General features: G+C 43.5%; 2 protein-coding genes across 4 annotated transcripts in view; both read right to left on the bottom strand.

Annotated features, from left to right (window-relative positions):
- Positions 1-135: 135 nt before the first annotated feature.
- Positions 136-13,865, bottom strand: bsk146 (brain specific kinase 146). Its single transcript, XM_076093037.1, has 5 exons — positions 11,818-13,865; positions 2,670-2,935; positions 2,353-2,555; positions 1,969-2,160; positions 136-1,888 (listed from the first exon to the last, which is right to left on the bottom strand). Exons 2-5 carry the CDS (start codon positions 2,896-2,898, stop codon positions 1,166-1,168), a joined length of 1,347 nt encoding a protein of 448 aa, XP_075949152.1. The 5' UTR covers positions 2,899-2,935; positions 11,818-13,865; the 3' UTR covers positions 136-1,165.
- A 136-nt stretch (positions 13,866-14,001) lies between these two features.
- LOC142951478 (uncharacterized) overlaps positions 14,002-17,208 on the bottom strand; it is a 53,141-nt gene continuing 49,934 nt past the window's right edge. For all 3 annotated transcript variants that reach the window (XM_076093031.1, XM_076093033.1, XM_076093032.1), the window contains exons 44-48: positions 16,905-17,036; positions 16,585-16,812; positions 15,158-15,290; positions 14,881-15,034; positions 14,002-14,799 (exon numbers count right to left, since the gene is read on the bottom strand). In XM_076093031.1, coding sequence (XP_075949146.1) covers positions 14,386-14,799; positions 14,881-15,034; positions 15,158-15,290; positions 16,585-16,812; positions 16,905-17,036 — 1,061 coding nt within the window. In that variant the 3' untranslated portion in view covers positions 14,002-14,385. The remainder of the gene's footprint in view (positions 14,800-14,880; positions 15,035-15,157; positions 15,291-16,584; positions 16,813-16,904; positions 17,037-17,208) is intronic.

Here is a 17,208-nt window from a genome sequence, read left to right as displayed (position 1 = left end):
TTATAAAAGGTGACTCTTTCAAATCTTCTGTGATTTTTCTTCTTCTTCAGATTGGACTAAAAGGCTGAGTGATTTTTTTCTCTTTTGTTTTCAGACAATACATTTTGCTAAAAGTTTTGAAGAAAACATAAGCAATACAAACTGAATTTTTTAAGAAAACTTTTCAAAGAAATCAAGCTGTACAAACTGAATTTGGAGAGTAGAAAATCGTCTTCCATCTATGAAGTGTTCATGTTTGACATGAAGAACAGAGACATCATAAGCCTTGTCTCAGCTCATGGACACACTGGTATACTGACTACACACAGTGGTCTAATATTCCTTCTGAAAACCTTTGGTCAAACCTCATACATGATATACAACTGTTCATACAACATGTACAGCCATGGATTTGGCACAGCTACGCCAGAACACCAAAACACAATGTGCAGTCCAAGGATAACGAAGAAAGCTGCTGTACGAGAAACAATAGAAAGAATAGTGTGTAGTCTATTTTTGATTCAAATAAATAATAAAACTCTCAAAGGAAAATAAATCCACCTCTTTTGGACTCAAACACACAGAACACTAATACAAACAAACACACTCACACTTTCACATTTTTGTTAAACATGAAACATTTAAAACCACCGTTTGCTCGTTTGTGTCTTACAAGTTGTCTTCTTGAGCTCTGTTTTAGTCTTTTTCAAAAATACAAATCCTTTGTCTTCACTCAGAAATGACACCTGGTCACAGAGAAGAAATCACACAACACTCTGCCACATGTGTGCCTCTATTTGCTTTTTTGCTGGAAGTATTGCTTTAAGAAATACAATTTGGTCTTTCGGATAGTTTTAGTGACAGAATCTCTAATGGAAGCAATTTTTTACTTTTCCTCTGGGTTTCATGAAGCTGCATTTGCACGTCCCTCAAATCAAAGTGTAAATGGGGCTCCTCACTTTGACCAAAAATCCTACTTCATGAGGAATGTATTGTACAAATACTTTCTGTTATGTGTACCGTGTTTGCTCTTTCTCCCCAAAGACGTTTGGAGCAGGATACGCGTTAGTACTCATTGTCTGTTTTTGTTTATTTTTCCATGCATACACATCTACGTGGTTAGATGAGAGGTATAAAGTGTGTACCAGTCCGTGACGACGTTAACTACGTTAACGATCTGACCAACTCAGACGCAGATTTCAATGGGCGTGGCCACCAGCATGCGGCCACCTGGTGAACTGTTCTCTCGCGGCATTCGATCGTAACTGTTGGTGGACGACACGGAGCTGTTGGTGGAGACGGACACAAAATGGTGGCCGCTGCCTGGTTCCATCATCCCGCCCTTAGCCCCACCCCCACCCCCGCTTCCCCTCTCCACGGCCACAGGAGACATGGGAGAGAGAGGAGATAAAGTCTGCTGCTTCATCCTCTCCACAAGAAGCTCCTCGTCTTCCTCCCCGGATGAAGATGACGAGATAGTTCCGTCCACCTCTCCCCGCACCCCTCCTCCTCCACCGCCAACCCTCTCTCCACCACCTCCGCTGTTGCCGTTGTTGTTGTTGTTCTCTGCGTCCAGCATCCAGGAGTGGCTGAAGTAACCGAAGACCTCTTTGACGGAGCAGCGGCGGTCCTGTTCCACAGAGAGCAGCCGGCGGAACATGCGTAGGGCCTGCTCAGTGAAGCGCCTCCACTGGGACGGCACCGTGTTCGTCCTCCTCCTCTGCCAGCGAATGAACTCCTGGTAGAAGGAGTCGGAGGGCAGCGCCTTCTCCCAGGGGAAGTTGCCGGTCAGCATGCAGAAGAGCAGCACACCGAAAGCCCAGACGTCAGTGCTGTAGTCCACGCAGAATCCCTCGTGGCGGGACACGTCGCAGAGCTCTGGGGCCGTGTAGGGGATGGTGCCACTCACCTGCAGGGGAAACTCTTTAGGTCAACATTGTGATCCAAACCACACAGAGTTTAGACGTCATAGACAGAAACGTTACTCACTCTTTTCACAGGTGAGCCAGCTCGGCGGGTCATGCCGAAATCTGACAGCTTGACCTTGCGGCACTCTCGGTCAAAAATAAGGATGTTTTCAGGCTTGATGTCCCTGTGGACCAGCTTCTTACAGTGCAGGTAGTCCAGAGCAATGGCTACTTGGTGCACACAGCGCTTTGCCACCGCCTCAGAAAGACCGACCTGAAGGGACGGATAGAGGGAGATCCGAGTTAACACACAGACGGCATATTTACCAATACAACATGCATCACTGTGCTGAACTCCACTGATGTAAATTAACACTCAAATTGCTGAAATAGTATTTTAAGTCCTAGACCCAAAAGCAATGATGCAAAGAAGCAACGACCAGAATAAAGTAGGATGGAGCAGCACCTGTGGAGGAATTATATCGAAGAGGTCCCCTGCCAGAGCATACTCCTGTGCAAACACATAGTAGTCGTCTGTCTCGAAGGCGATGCCGAACATGTTGATGATGAAAGGACAGGGCGACAGGTAGAGTGAGATGCTGTACTCTCGCAGGAACGACTTGAGCTTGGTTGTCTTCTTCTTCAGGAACTTCAGTGCCATTTTTGTACCTTATGGGCAAAAAGGAAGAAAAATAACCTCATAGACATTTGTGTTTTTTATTTTTTACTATTTAGAGCGGCAGGATATTGCTTGTGTGTATGTGTGTGTACGTGTCTCCTCACCTCGGATCTTGTGGATGACCAAGTCCACCTTGCCATAGGTGCCCTTGCCCAGCTCCCTGATCACCTCGTAGTACTTGTTGACCTCCAGCCTCTCCAGGTTCTGCGCTGCGATTAGCTGCAGCTCGTCCAGGATGTCCATGTTGGCTCGAGACACCAGTGGAGAGGAACTCATGTTAGGGACTGTTTTAGGGGAGGGACCGGAAGAAAAAGCTTGGGAACGGACGCTCATGTGGGACAAGAACAGCAGCAGCTAACAGCTGGTGTCACTGTACACAAATGAGAAAGGAAACACATTTTTAAATTGGTTTATAAAAGGTCATTTTTATTCTTATCCTTATTTCTATTCTTATTATTTTTATAATTAGTAATAGTATTATTGTTGCATTAGAATTGCAGTGGATTAGAATAATTTTCCAATAAATGACAGATTAATATATATCTTCATGTAATTTATATGCAATAAACCTACAATGACATAAAACATAAGAACCATATTATAATAACACAATATAATTATAAATAATCATCATTTTAATTATTAGAAATTGCTGTATTCATCACAAAGGTTAAAAAATCGAAAAGATATATAAAATGCTACTAAATTAATAAATACAATTAAATGTATAGATTTGATGTACATGTATTATATTTAAAACAGCTTTCATGTTCATTATGTGGAAAACCATTTTACAAGTCACATTCACTGTCACTGTGTCCAGGTGTGTGGAGAGCAGTTTGTGAGGGACGGACACATGGAAACACACAACTTACACACTAGCTGTTTTGGGATGTAAACGAGTGTGTTTGAGATGCTGCTGTTGGTCAACGATGGACAACAAGCCTTCCATGTTGCAGCTCACAGTCACAGAGCTCACAGAGCTCACAGTCACAGAGATTACAGAGCTCACAGTCAGCTCACTCAGCTCACAGAGCTCACAGTCACAGAGCTCACAGAGCTCACAGTCACAGAGCTCAGTCACAGTGCTTACAGAGCTCACAGTCGGCTCACATAGCTCACAGTCACAGAGCTCACAGTCACAGAGCTCACAGTCACAGTGCTTACAGAGCTCACAGTCGGCTCACATAGCTCACAGTCACAGAGCTCACAGAGCTCACAGTCGGCTCACATAGCTCACAGTCACAGAGCTCACAGTCACGAGCTTCAGAGCTCACAGTCACAGAGCTTCAGAGCTCACAGTCACACAGCTCAGTCACTGAGCTCACAGTCACACAGCTCACAGAGCTCACAGTCACATAGCTCACAGTCACAGAGCTCACAGTCACGAGCTTCAGAGCTCACAGTCACAGAGCTTCAGAGCTCACAGTCACACAGCTCACAGTCACTGAGCTCACAGTCACACAGCTCACAGAGCTCACAGTCACAGAGCTCAGTCGCTGGAAAATACTAATTATCTGCAGTAGAAGTAATTCTAAATGCTACTCGCCAAGTGCAATGCCAGAGCTAAGCTGTGAGCTGAGTCTCTCTCTCTCACACACACACACACACACACACACACACACACACACACACACACAGTCCTTTCTAGCGAATCCAGTCTTTGCTGCAGTGATTATTCTTAGTGATTGCTTTCTCTTTTTCTTCCTGCCATCACTGTATAGCAGCCTCTCTCCATCCCTGACTCTTGTGAATCTGCTCTCCTAACAATCTCAGGAAAACCAGCTGTACTTGGACTGCTGTCATATTTAAAGCACCTTCTTTATCATCAACATTACCAATCTATACACAAATTACGTTTATCTGATATTCTTCCCAAATCCTTCAACAAGTGCCATCTCTTTTCACCATCTAGTTTTGAGATGCAGAAAATAATTCTTATATGTGCTGAGCAGCTGTCATAACCTGCTTCATCACGCTAAGTCACCATGTGACTAAATACACGCACGCGCACACACACTAGTGAAAGTAGCTTGGCCTCCCCTCCACAGGCCTCTGTGTCCGTCTGTGTGAGTGTGATATTTGTTGTGTGAAGCGGCCAGGAAGAGTAGTTGACATCAGCAGGTGCGGAGGGATGAGTCAGTTCGGGTGATAAATGGCAGCGCAGAGAGGATGTACTGTACCTCTCTCTCTCGGACACACGCGCTAAACACACATACATGCACAGGAGGGGGGCGGGGGCTGTAAACAGAGAAGGCCATTTGTTTCTGTCCAGAATACTGCGTCCATCCTGCGACACTGCAGGATAAATGCAGCATGTGTGACTGTGTGTGTTGGTCCTGCAGAGGGAAACCGTTAAATGACCATCCTGAGCATCTTCTTGGACTTCATGAACATGTTTGTTGTGAACTATCTAGTAGCTTCAATGTTAGTCCTGTCACAAGAATTGTATTGCCGAGTTTCATTTTTCTGATGCCCTGCGCAGACGACAAATATCCTGTGATCTCTCTCTTAGTCAGCATGTTTAGGTGCACACACATCACATTACTGTATCCTGTGGACTGTTAAAAGCCATGAGCCAGATGTATGCTTCGGGTTACACTGTAGCAACCGCTACGAGTTTCTAGTGCTGCCGGGGATTATTAACAATACAGCAAGTGGAGGAAAAAAACAACATCTCTCTGCTTGCTGTGACTGTTGCTCCCTATCATAGAGGGAATGACACATGATTACTTTGGCTATTAATGATTAGCCAAAGTCAGTAGCTATACATTGGTCAAGGCAAACCACATGCACATCACAAAGTGATGTAAAACAAATAAACAAAACAAAACAAACTCAAATAGGAATGAATTCCTAAACCAGAGATGCACACTCAAACAGAGATCAAATTCTAGGATAAAGGTTCAATGTGAAACTTTTGACACAATCGTTTTACCACCGTCCCCGACTGTCTGTTATGGCCTGTAGACTGATCTATGTGAAGGACTCAGGGTGTGTGTGTGTGTGTAGAACAGACACTCCCAGCATACATCACACACTCTCTCCTTACCTGTCTTTCTGCTCTCAGCTCTGTTATCCAGTCAGAACATCTATGTGTCAGCCTGTGTTTACCACAAAGAAAGCTGCTTCTGTGTTTATATAGCGGCAGCATTGGACTCATAGCTGAATGAGTCATCAGGTCAGGACAAATGTCTCCATGTGGAGAGGAAGTCTGCCATCCCACTCTGTGTGTGTGTGTGTGTGTGTGTGTGTGTGTGCTGCGTCCATGTCGTCCATGCTCAGTGTTAACAATAGCAGTAACTCAATGCACAACTAGCTGTATTTCACATCCGCGGAGTCAGTCCATGTTCAAGAAAAGGAAGGGTATGAAGTTAACCTATATGATTTTATTCATACCATGACACATATTTCTGTCATGATTGTAGGTGCCGTTTTATTTTACAAACCTCACGTTGTATAACATTACCTTATAGCGTGGCTCCAAAACCAACGATTAATGGCTCATTTTAGGTCAAAACTCATAAAGTCACAGTGGACACACACAGAGTCAGACACACAGGCGTCTGCCTATCTGTCTATCATCTTCTGCCTATCTGTGTGTCAGACACTGCATCAACTGTATCTGAACATTGTGTGTCAAGGAAAACCCTTTTTAATATGTCTGTTAGGCTGGCACGCAGCGGTCGGACTTCGGAAGCAGGAGGACAGACACAGAGAGTACGTGTAAACCAACCAGGTGTTTATTTCACCGACAACACTGCCCGTGGTCTTTCAAGGACCACAGGCAGCATGTGGTCCTGGTAGCGACAGCACTAGATGTAATTGTGGCAGCCTTATATAGTCTGCCACTAACGAGGACCTCCACATCACTGTAAGATAGGTGACTCTGCCCCTTACTCTACAACACAATCCCCTAATCTACAATAAGTACATTGAAATGTATGCCTAACATTCTAAGGTCAATTATCTATATGATCTCTATTGTGGTAAGACATCACCATAGAGATCATATCCAGCCCGAATAGAGGATTCAATTTTCCTACCACCCCTCTAGTAATTACCACATGGTACCTTCTCGGAACTATAAAATGGTGCTCTTGTACCCTGGGGACTCTTTTAGAACGAACACCCTGGAGAGGAGACACGGCAGAGGTAAGTGCTTTGAACATGCAGGTTATTTGACAGCACTATTAATATATTCAATCATTTTAGTTAAAGATAACTAAACCACTAATATGTTTGTGTCTACAGGCCCGACCTTCAATAATTACTCCTGAGACCATATCAGAACTGTACAATAAACATTCAACTCTGTGTGTGAGTCTCTTATTGTCTGATTGAACAGTCCACAAATGCCTGCAATGGAGAGGGTCCTTGTCACAATGTCATTAAACTAATGTTAACATACAGAGGTGGATGAAGTACTCAGTAAAAGTAGCAATACTACAGCGTAATGATACTCTGAATCTGTAACTTCAGTTATTTAAAAAATGTAGTGAAGTAAAAAAGTACACTATTTCCCAGTGAGTTATTTGTTACTGCTTTAAAGCAGGATGTTTTTCTGACTATTGGGCTGTATTCAGAAGCGCCTCCAACAGTTTGTCAGTAATACGCAGTATGAAACTGTTAAATTGTTTTGCAGTGTAGCCTTTACAAGAGCTCTTAAAGCACTGGACAAAAAACTAACACATACCAATATTAAAATATTATGGAAAACTGCAACTTATTGAGCTTTGTTTATGACCAATGTCTGTTTAAAATATTGCATGGTTTCCCTCACCACTGCCTGCTCTGTAGAACGGGATACACTGGAAGGCGCTTGTGGAGTTTGTCGAGATTTTCAAAAACGCAGATCCCAGTACATTATATAATGAGATCTGCGGGGATCGAGCTAGCGGCCCCGGTAGGCGCTAACTGTTGGTGGAGACACTGACAACATTGGAGCCAATTTTTGATTCGCCATCAATTTTCATGAAACTGCCAACAATTCGAAATCTACATAGTTGATTTCTCACCTCAAAAATTCTCAGAAGTGAATTTAGTGATGCAATAGCATACGGAAATTGTAAAACACTTTTTGGCCACTGTAGTTATGACCATAGTCTGTGCCGTTCCAGCGCTTTGCATTGTGGGATACAGTAGGCAAGGTAGAGTGGTCTGATACATACTGGAGATTTTTTTCCGAATGAGTATGACATCTGTTTTTGGTATACTGTAGATTTTGCGTTGCTATATTTGGGCCAAATCCGTACGTACGCCGTTTTGAATGCAGCCTTGGTGTTCCAAAAATAATAGGCTTTCAGAACAATGTCCCCCTCTCAACATCCAATAATGTACAACTAACACTTTCTTACCTCAACAACCAAATAAAGGAAAATACATGGCGTTAGTTCACCCACCAGCTGGGATTCGATGAAGATGGTAAAGTAGCTGATATGCACTTGCCAACGTTATGCTGGGGCTAGCCACAACAGCTAACATTTGCATTACCATCAAATTTGGGGTCCGAATAGTGTTTTTGTGGAGTGGACACAGAGAAAATGGAACACGGTAACAGCAACTTGCTCGGAACCTTTGTGCAGAGTAGATTTTCTGTATTTCTGCACTGCGATTTCACATCAAACTAGTGAGAAACTGCTTTTATTCTGTTTCTACTGTAAATTTTATATTTTCGGGTTTTGGACACAAGCATTTTGAAGACGTTAACGTGTGCTATGGTCAGTTGTGATTGGCATTTTTCACTATTATGGACATTCTATAGACTAAGCAAATATAACTGATCAATCCAAAAATCAATCAATAGATTAATTGATGACAAAAATAACTTGGTTACAAACCTTAGCAAAAATGGTAATAGTTAATGGACTGTACTTGTATATCTCTTTTCTAGTCTTCTGACCACTCAAAGTGCTTTTTTTTTTTACATGTCATCATTCACTCATTCACATCCATTCATACACTGATGACAGGGGCTACCTGCCCATCAGAACTCTAACATTCATAACCATTCATAGTCCTGCGGGAGCAAGTTGGGGTTAAGTGTCTTGCCCAAGGACACATGGACTAGTGGAGCCGGGGATCGAACCTCTGATTGAAGAATGACCCTGCTCTCCACTGAACCACAGTCTAAAATACATGTTGCAATGATTTGCCGATTTATAATACTCATTCTTTCCTTCTCTGGACTGCACCTGTACACTCCCACATGCCTTCAAATGCAACGTACTGGAAACACAAAATACACGATGTTCCTTTCAACACCCCCCGCTGAGTAGCACAGTACCAGCAGGTGTGTCTGTGTGTGCGTGGTGGCTTAGCCAACAGCTGACATTATAGCAACTCAAATCCCCGGTGTAGCAGATGACCATTAAGAGCTTAGTTTAAAGGTCAGAAAAACAATTATTCAGACTTCCTCCCTCTGTAACTGACCCCTGAATCTGACCTTATTGTAATTAGGAATCTTTTACAGCCTAAAATCACATTCAAACCCTGCTCATGAACAAGTTGTCAACCCCACATTCTGGCTTTAAGGGGGCCCTCCAGCAATTTTCAGGTGAATAATGTATTTTATGACCCCAGAAAATAACCCCTTAAAGTCACGATGATGTCATCAGGGTTATCTCATCTTGGACTTGGAAACAAGAGGTTTGTAACATAAAACCTGCATTACAAGTTGGAGGATTGAGTCTGAAAGACATGAGTGTTTACCAGCCAGGGAGGGTCTATTGAAAGATCATATTATATAAGTCAAGAGTTTTTCTTAATCTTATTTGAATATTGCTCAAAACATCTGTATCGGCCGGCATTCGCCCTGTTAACTGCCATCAGCCTCTTGGCAAATAAAGAAAATAACGAAAAATGATGCAGTAAAACAAAGACTTACAAGATTTCTCAAGAACCATCACTGCGGTCTGGATGGGAATGAACCTCATGTGTAATGTGTCAGTCCGACGAGGGGATGTATGTTACAGTATGTTACAGTATGTTGGGAACATCGTCCTGCCACTAGTCCACTATTTAAGTGATGGCGGATGGTGTTGTTCTCTCGGACAAATAAATAGAATATTAATAAAATAAGATAAAATGGGTCGGCAAAAATAGGGCGGCTGTTAATGTGGCAGCCCACCCAAGTAATGTCTATGTCTCTAATCACTTTTACATTTAATTTGTGTTCAGGAGAATCATGTGATTGAGTGACTGTGTACCTCATTGTCTGTCCACAGCAAATCTCACATTCTGCTACAGCAAACTGCATAACATTTTGGGTACCCAGTTATGGCTGCATGCTGAAGGCTGCAGTGACTCACTCTTTCTCAAATCACCTTTTATTGGCTGTTTTATACTTCCATTGACTGCCTGCTGACTCCTCACTCACTGCTCTTAATCGACCCCTGGAAGGTAGGTGATAACACAGCTCAGTGCATCTCCAACCCCCGTCTGCTACTCTGCACCACAGACTGTATATAAGAAGTGGACGTAGTCATCTGGACATGGTTTGTGGACTGCTGTTTTGTAGCCTCGAGTTCGGCGATTTTGCCTTCCCCATCTTGGATTACAGCCGTCGCCATGTTGTTGTTTTTTGCAACCGATGAACAGAAGTTACCATATTTGGAATGTGGAGAAGTGACGTAGAGACGCTGTATACGGCTCTGGTAGCGGCAGCAACCTGTCAATCACAGTAAGCCCGCCCAAATATAACCTCTTCTAGGGTATTCACGCCGCATCCTTTGGACCGGAATTACAAGCAACTAAGTCTGAAAACACTCGCATCACTTTTACATTTCGATGGTGCACAGATTAATTAAACAAGATCCACAGTGTTAATTTGTGATATTTAGGTGTTAGTAGCTGAAGTTTTTAACTTTCATCACGCCAGGCTGCTAAGCTAAGCTAATTGCCTTCTGGCGCTTCATGTTTAGCCTACAGATATGAGAGTGGTGTTGATCTTCTCATATAGCTCTCAGCCAGAAAGCGAACAAAGGTCACAAAATGTAGAGCTGCTCAATAATCCAATAGAAGGCATGTCTACACATTTTTGCCACCGAGCAAGCTCTAATAAAAAAGTACATAAGGAATGAATTGTTGCAGGTTTTCTTTTACATGTATGAAGAGTTTGGAGTCATGTAGTCTACCACATACAAGTGGAACAGTGCATCACTGCACCCACATTCAAATTAATTTGCTCATCAGCGCATATCCCAATTTCCTACCAGCTGAAGTTCCCACCGCTGCCAGTGAGATGCCCGCTGGCTATGTGACCTACATTGTGATCTGTGACTCATCATGCTGGAGTGTATCTTGCGTGTGTGCGTCTGCTTTTACGTGACATCAAGGAGTTTAAAACCACTTTTGATCAGCTGTGTCTCGGACTTCACAGACAGACAGACAGACAGACAGACACACACACACACACACACACACACACACACACTCACACATCCTCCCACAGTGGCTCAGAAAACATAAAGCAATAGAGGATTACCGTAAAAGAGGAATTAATTACAAGGTGGTTCACTCATACATTATGTGAGAATTTCATTAGTAGTATGTTTTCTGGGTGATTATAATGTAACTTACTGGGTGCAAACACTTTCTCTCAACCTTTAATTGTCATTAGGAAGGCACTGTGCTTTGGCCCAGCAAGCACTGACACTAGCATGTGGACAGAGGCAGTGAGGATGTAAACAATATGATTCTTTCTCCAGACATCCTCAGCTTCAGCGTTCTGTCGGGCTGCGTCATGTTGGTTCACTTCCCACCTGCAGTCTGTCCTCAGACTGCACTGACTCTGAGAAAAATCACTGTCACTTAGTATAACTTCCTTTAGAGCTGAGTGACAGGCAAACAAACACAAAACGCACGCACGCACACAAGCTGCTGCAGATAACTGTCTTGTCCCCCAATACACAGGACGCATGTATAGGTGGGTGAGGCTGTGTTGTGATCAATAACATAAATGCCACTTTATAGGAATATTGTGAACAATCTCAATTACAGCATTTTGTTGTTTGCTGGAGATCAATGGGAGAACACACCACCCACCATCAAGGACCACAGCAGTGTTCACTGTATGCTGCTGCACATAATAGGCCTAATCCACCATGCACTAAATACAAGAACACACGGTGTTATATATCCCAGTTATTACAGTATCTGCTGTAGACTATCATTTTGTGAGTCAGATGCGGGTTAGTCAGGGTGCAGGTGAGCATAGATGAAGTGTCAATCCGGCTTTATTCCGCTACTCACCCTTCAATTGGTTTCCATATGGAGGCCGTGGAGTCCGCCCTGTCGACCGAGGCTGCTGGGTTATATACCTGGGCGAGATGATCTAAGCGCATACTAAGGCCAGGTGAGCCGGGAGAAACGCCTGATCTCGGTGTCCTGTGAGAAGCCTCTTTGCAGCCGTGTGACGGTGGATGTGGCGCCGATCATCCTGCAGACTCCTCGGGCTCTGCGTCCTATTGTCTCCGCATCGCTCTGTCCTCTAAGATGGGAGGAGAGAGGAGGAGAAGGAAACAGCAAAGGAGAGGAGCGCCAGTAGTGAGCCCCCCCCCTCTGCCCCCCTCCGCTCTGGCCAATCGCAGCACTGCTCCGCCGGGAGCTGCCGCTGCTCGCTGTCTCCGTACAGACTATGCTGCATTCAGGGGTAGTCGGAAATATCAAAGTGATGCAGAGGTTGGCAGTTAATTTATGCTTCACTGTCAGGCCATATGACATTCTTTTCCTGCCATTATCAACCACAACTGTTCAACATTCAGTGATTGTGACTTGATTTCTGAAAACCAGATTTGAAATTCATAAATGTTTGCTCATAATGCTCCAAATTACAAAATCAGACTATGCATTTAAGGCTTAGGAACTGCAATTCCTTGTAACCATTTGTCTCTATGGCAAAGTAGGAAATTCATTCTGAATTGCTGAGTTGTGATGCTTACACAGTGAATTGGACAGTGAACTACAGACTATTGTTGGTAAACCTGAAGAAATGGGGATTTTTCATTATGTTATTATATGACATCCTCTTCGTACCCTTTTCCCCCCCAAAGAAATGACCTGTTAAATGTTCATGCTTCAAGAGTTGCCACTTGTATTCCCTATAAATAAGTAATGTGTTTGTGGAACTAATAGTCATGCAGATGACAGAGCATCGTATAGCTGAATGCAGATAAACAGATTTTTCTAATCCTAGGAATGAGCCAATAGACATAGTGGACATTGTTACAGCTTAGAGGAGGATAATAGGAGTTGTTGCCTATTATAAATACCTAAATAGAAGTTTTTACCTTGATGAGTCATTTTATTTTAAGCAACACGGAACAGTCATCTGCAAAATACATTTAAAGTGGGGAATTACTTCTCCGGCAGTTCAAGACAATTACAGAGTCCATTTGGACTCTAATCCTATAAACCTCATCTTAGAATCATGATCTATTTTGTCTGTCATCTGATTTTATTATGTTTTGTCTGCAGCTTTGTATGCAGCGGTCTTGGCCAGGACTCCCTTGCAAAAGGAGCTTCCAACCTCAATGAGACAACAAATTTGATAAAAATAAATACAAATGTGTTAATATTCCAACTCAACTCAAAGGTTTTGTTTTGTTGTTGTTCCAATCCAAAATCATATCTACGGCTGAAAAGCTCTGAAGATGGAGTTTACAAGCTGTACATGAATGCCTCATAAATCCAGAAGAGGCTCCTATGCAATGCAAAAATAGTCCCACATCTAATACAGATGTGTTTTTTGTGTAAAAACCTAAACCTATTACCCGTTAAGAAAAAGCAGCCCTCTGGTTACCAAGAGGTTGCCTCACAGGATGAACATAGGGAGGTGCTGTCCTCAGAGGCAGTTTCTGATCCCTCCACCAACACTCATCACATGAGTAAGAAGCCATCAAACAGCACGTCCATAGACTGTGGCTCTAATAGTGTTTCAGGGACCACCAGGGGCCAGACAAATAAGAAGTATCATTTTTTTTCCCACACAGTATGACGGAAAAAAAGATGATGCTGGATTGCTTTCTCTGCATTGTTAAAGTTCCACATATTGCCTTTTTACCTTATTTCAGATTTGGGAGCTTTCTGCGTTTCAGTGTGTAACTGGGCACAATGTCAGATGGCCTTTTCTTGCAAGAGTAATAATTGTATCAGGAAGAGCCTTGTAAGTGGTTCAAGATTCGTTGCTCTGTGTGAGCATCCAATAGATGTGTGTGTATGTGTTCACTGTGACAGAGTAGTTACCAGGAATGATGGGAGCCTGTGAGGGACCTGTCCAGTCAGCTCCGCTTCCACTTGATTTAACTTAACCCTCAGCTATAATCACTTCATCCGTCAGTGAAGTTAAGGTGACAGAATCCCTCATTACTAATGATGTACTCGAACCGTCTGCAAGATTATTTAAGAAATAAAAACAGGGCGTGTCACTACCATGAGTCAAATTCATTCAACTTACAGAAGGGTTTTATTCAGAAGGAATGCTAGAGTAAAGGTGAGGTAGGGGAATTATAAAAGGTTAAGAAATATTCAGTATGTCCACTGACCACTTTAAAATTGTACACATACTAGAAAACACACACCTACGTGTGGCAATAAAAATATTCTGAACAGATCAATTAAAAAGGAATGTCATTTTTTTCTGATTAGCAAGAACAATAAATGGGGAGGGGTGACGGGAGATACACTCAGTAGTACATTTAAAACAACTTAAATCAGTGCAGTTAAAATAAACTTATATATGAAACACTTTTAGTGTTTCATACTAACTCATTGTGGTGTGAGTTAGTATAGTGCAAATATCTCCACAAAAGTATAAGGGACTTATACAAACAGATAAAGTGCCAGGTCTTTGGTGTGGAGATGCTGCGCCAGGTTCTGAATGCGACACAGGCGGACGTTGTGGGCGTCTCCAGCACTGTACACTCTGAATATGTGATAGCGCTCCTTCTCTTTCAGTGCAAAGTCCAGCTCGTTGGCAGAGAGGTGGATGAATGACTTCTCCTTCTTTATTGTTGACTTCACTTCCACGTACACTACCACCGGCCCTCCTGCAGGTCCAAAAGTGAGCTTAAAATCGTAGGGCTGGCCGCTCTCTCCGCTCTGATTGCACCACAGGATGTGTGCGGGTCGTCCGAGGTCGCCACTGTCTCTCCAGTGGCACAGGAAGGAATTGACCAGCTGCTCCCCCCACTCACCAATCACTGCCACGTCCATCGGGTCGTCAGATAACACCACCTACACAAGCATAGTACAATTTAGCAAATTTTGGCAAAGATCAACCCCTGAGAAAACATCCCATGTTTTCTATGTACTCACTGTGGTGGGTCTCTGGCAGGTGAGCTCCATGTCTTCCAGTGTGGCCAGTGGAGGCTGCACTTTGTTCCAGGGAGGAAAGTCCAGGTTGAGAGGAGGACGCTGGGTCTCTGCACCCCCCTGAAACATACTGGAAAGCACCACGGCCTCAGGGACGCTGATGACAAAAGAGAGGAAAAGGTAGATGAATTGGGGATTATGTATTGAGGAGCAGTAAAAGTCAACATTAGTTTTCTACATAAATCTTTCAGATTTTTGTGGATGAGGAGAAGAAGCCTACAGGCTGTTTGGAGCGGATTGTGTCTCCGCAGGCTGTGCAGATGGAAGACTCTGTGTTGGTCTGGGAGCTGTGAGGCTTTCCTCTCCATTCGGAGCTCTGTCACACTTGGTGCTCTCACTCTGTTGTCTGCGCTCTGTCAGAGATAAGACCAAAAGGAAAAATTTAACAAGGGATGTTCTGAATATTACAAAATTAAGCCAAAATGTGCAGATTTCTTGTGTGATCATGGCCATCACCGTGTGGATCCATCACTCTCTGGATCCATCACACTGTGGATCCATCACTGTGTGGCTCCATCACACTGTGGATCCATCACTCTCTAGATTGATCACACTGTGGATCCATCACTGTGTGGCTCCATCATACTGTGGATTCATCACTGTGTGGATCTATCACTCTGTGGATCCATCACTGTGTGGATCCATCACTCTCTAGATCCATCACAATGTGGATCCATAACTGTGTGGATCCATCACACTGTGGATTCATCACTGTGTGGCTCCATCACACTGTGGATTCATCACTGTGTGGATCCATCACTCTCTAGATTGATCACACTGTGGATCCATAACTGTGTGGATCCATCACACTGTGGATTCATCACTGTGTGGATCCATCACTGTGTGGATCTATCACTCTGTGGATCCATCACTGTGAGGCTCTGTGGATCCATCACTGTGAGGCTTCCTTCACTGTGTGGATCAGTCACTCTGTGGATCCGTCACTCTGTGGATCTGTCACTCTGTGGATCTATCACTCTGTGGATCTGTCATTAAGGCATTTAACTGTCCAAAAAGCAACATACTTTTTAAAACTAGATAGCTATCTTCCACATGTCTTCATTGGCCTGGCAGTTTCTTAAAAGCCTTGAATCAGCACTGAGAACAACTGCAGCTGAAGTAAAGTGAAAATATATGGAGCAGTGTTGTGATATACTACAGTGGTCTGTTATGAGCGAGTACTGAGCTTATTATCAAAAGGATCCGATTGGCTGCAGAGTTTTATAGATCGTGGACAACAACATCTGATTTGACAAAAGCCCATCACTCTCCCAGGTTTTTTCTTTTACACAATCACAAACAAGACTGAATAGTAGGAGGGGAGACATAATTTGTGTGTTTACATGCCAAATAATGTTGTTTTTTAACGGATCTACCCGATTCACGTGTTTCATGTTTTCAAGTCAGACACTGCGGAAATCTGGATTAGTCCAGAAAAATCACACCCCTGATCCCTACAAGTGCCCTCTTAAAAAAGACAGTGATTTGATCCATTCTAAATACAACTAGAATTGATAAACATATTGATTAGTGCAGCTTTAAATTCAATATTATGCTTGCAACTATTACAACTACAGGATTTCCTAAGTATCTGGATACCAGTATGAAGAATGGCAGTAGGAGACAGAGGTTTGCTGAATGTGTCACCTGAAAGTGGTGGTGTGTTGGCGGTCACAGCAGCAGGGTGAGACTGGTCTGCAGGTCTCCTGCTGCTCCCGAGTGGCTGGTTTTCCTCGTAGCTGCTGCTGTGACTCTTGGGGATGGCATGGCTGCTTCCTCTGGGGACAGCATCATTTTCTGGGTCTCTGTCTTTAGGCCCAGCTGGAGGTGGCCACAGCTTCATTACGGCTTCTACCACACTGCTACCTGCCTGACCTGTTGGTCCATAGAAGTTGTGGGGAATGAGAAATGTAGTTTTCCACAGTGAAGCGTTACCATGCAGAAACAACCATATCCTTCTCACTGACCAGTGCGACCGGGTCCTGTATTCATTATAGATGCTCGAGGAGGCCAGCAAACCAGCGTCTGCTCCCCATCTTCTTGTGCAGGGCGAGACGGCTCCTCTGGGGAGCTGATGGAGGAGTAACTCCTTGATAGCCCTGAAGTTCAACGTTTTCAAGGAGTTAAAACCAAAGAAGAAGAAGAAAAGATTGGATCAAAGTTGTAAAGCACCAATCATAACTGCGCCTCATTCAGCGCAGTTATGCCATAAAAACAGATTTGTAATGAAAATGTCTTTTGATCATATTAATCCCTGTATGTGTTTGTGTG

The sequence above is a fragment of the Anarhichas minor genome, unplaced genomic scaffold, assembly GCF_050575085.1.
Source record: "Anarhichas minor isolate MPS153535 unplaced genomic scaffold, ASM5057508v1 ptg000017l, whole genome shotgun sequence".
Taxonomy (NCBI): domain Eukaryota; kingdom Metazoa; phylum Chordata; class Actinopteri; order Perciformes; family Anarhichadidae; genus Anarhichas; species Anarhichas minor.
This window is presented reverse-complemented; position numbering and strand designations above follow the sequence as displayed.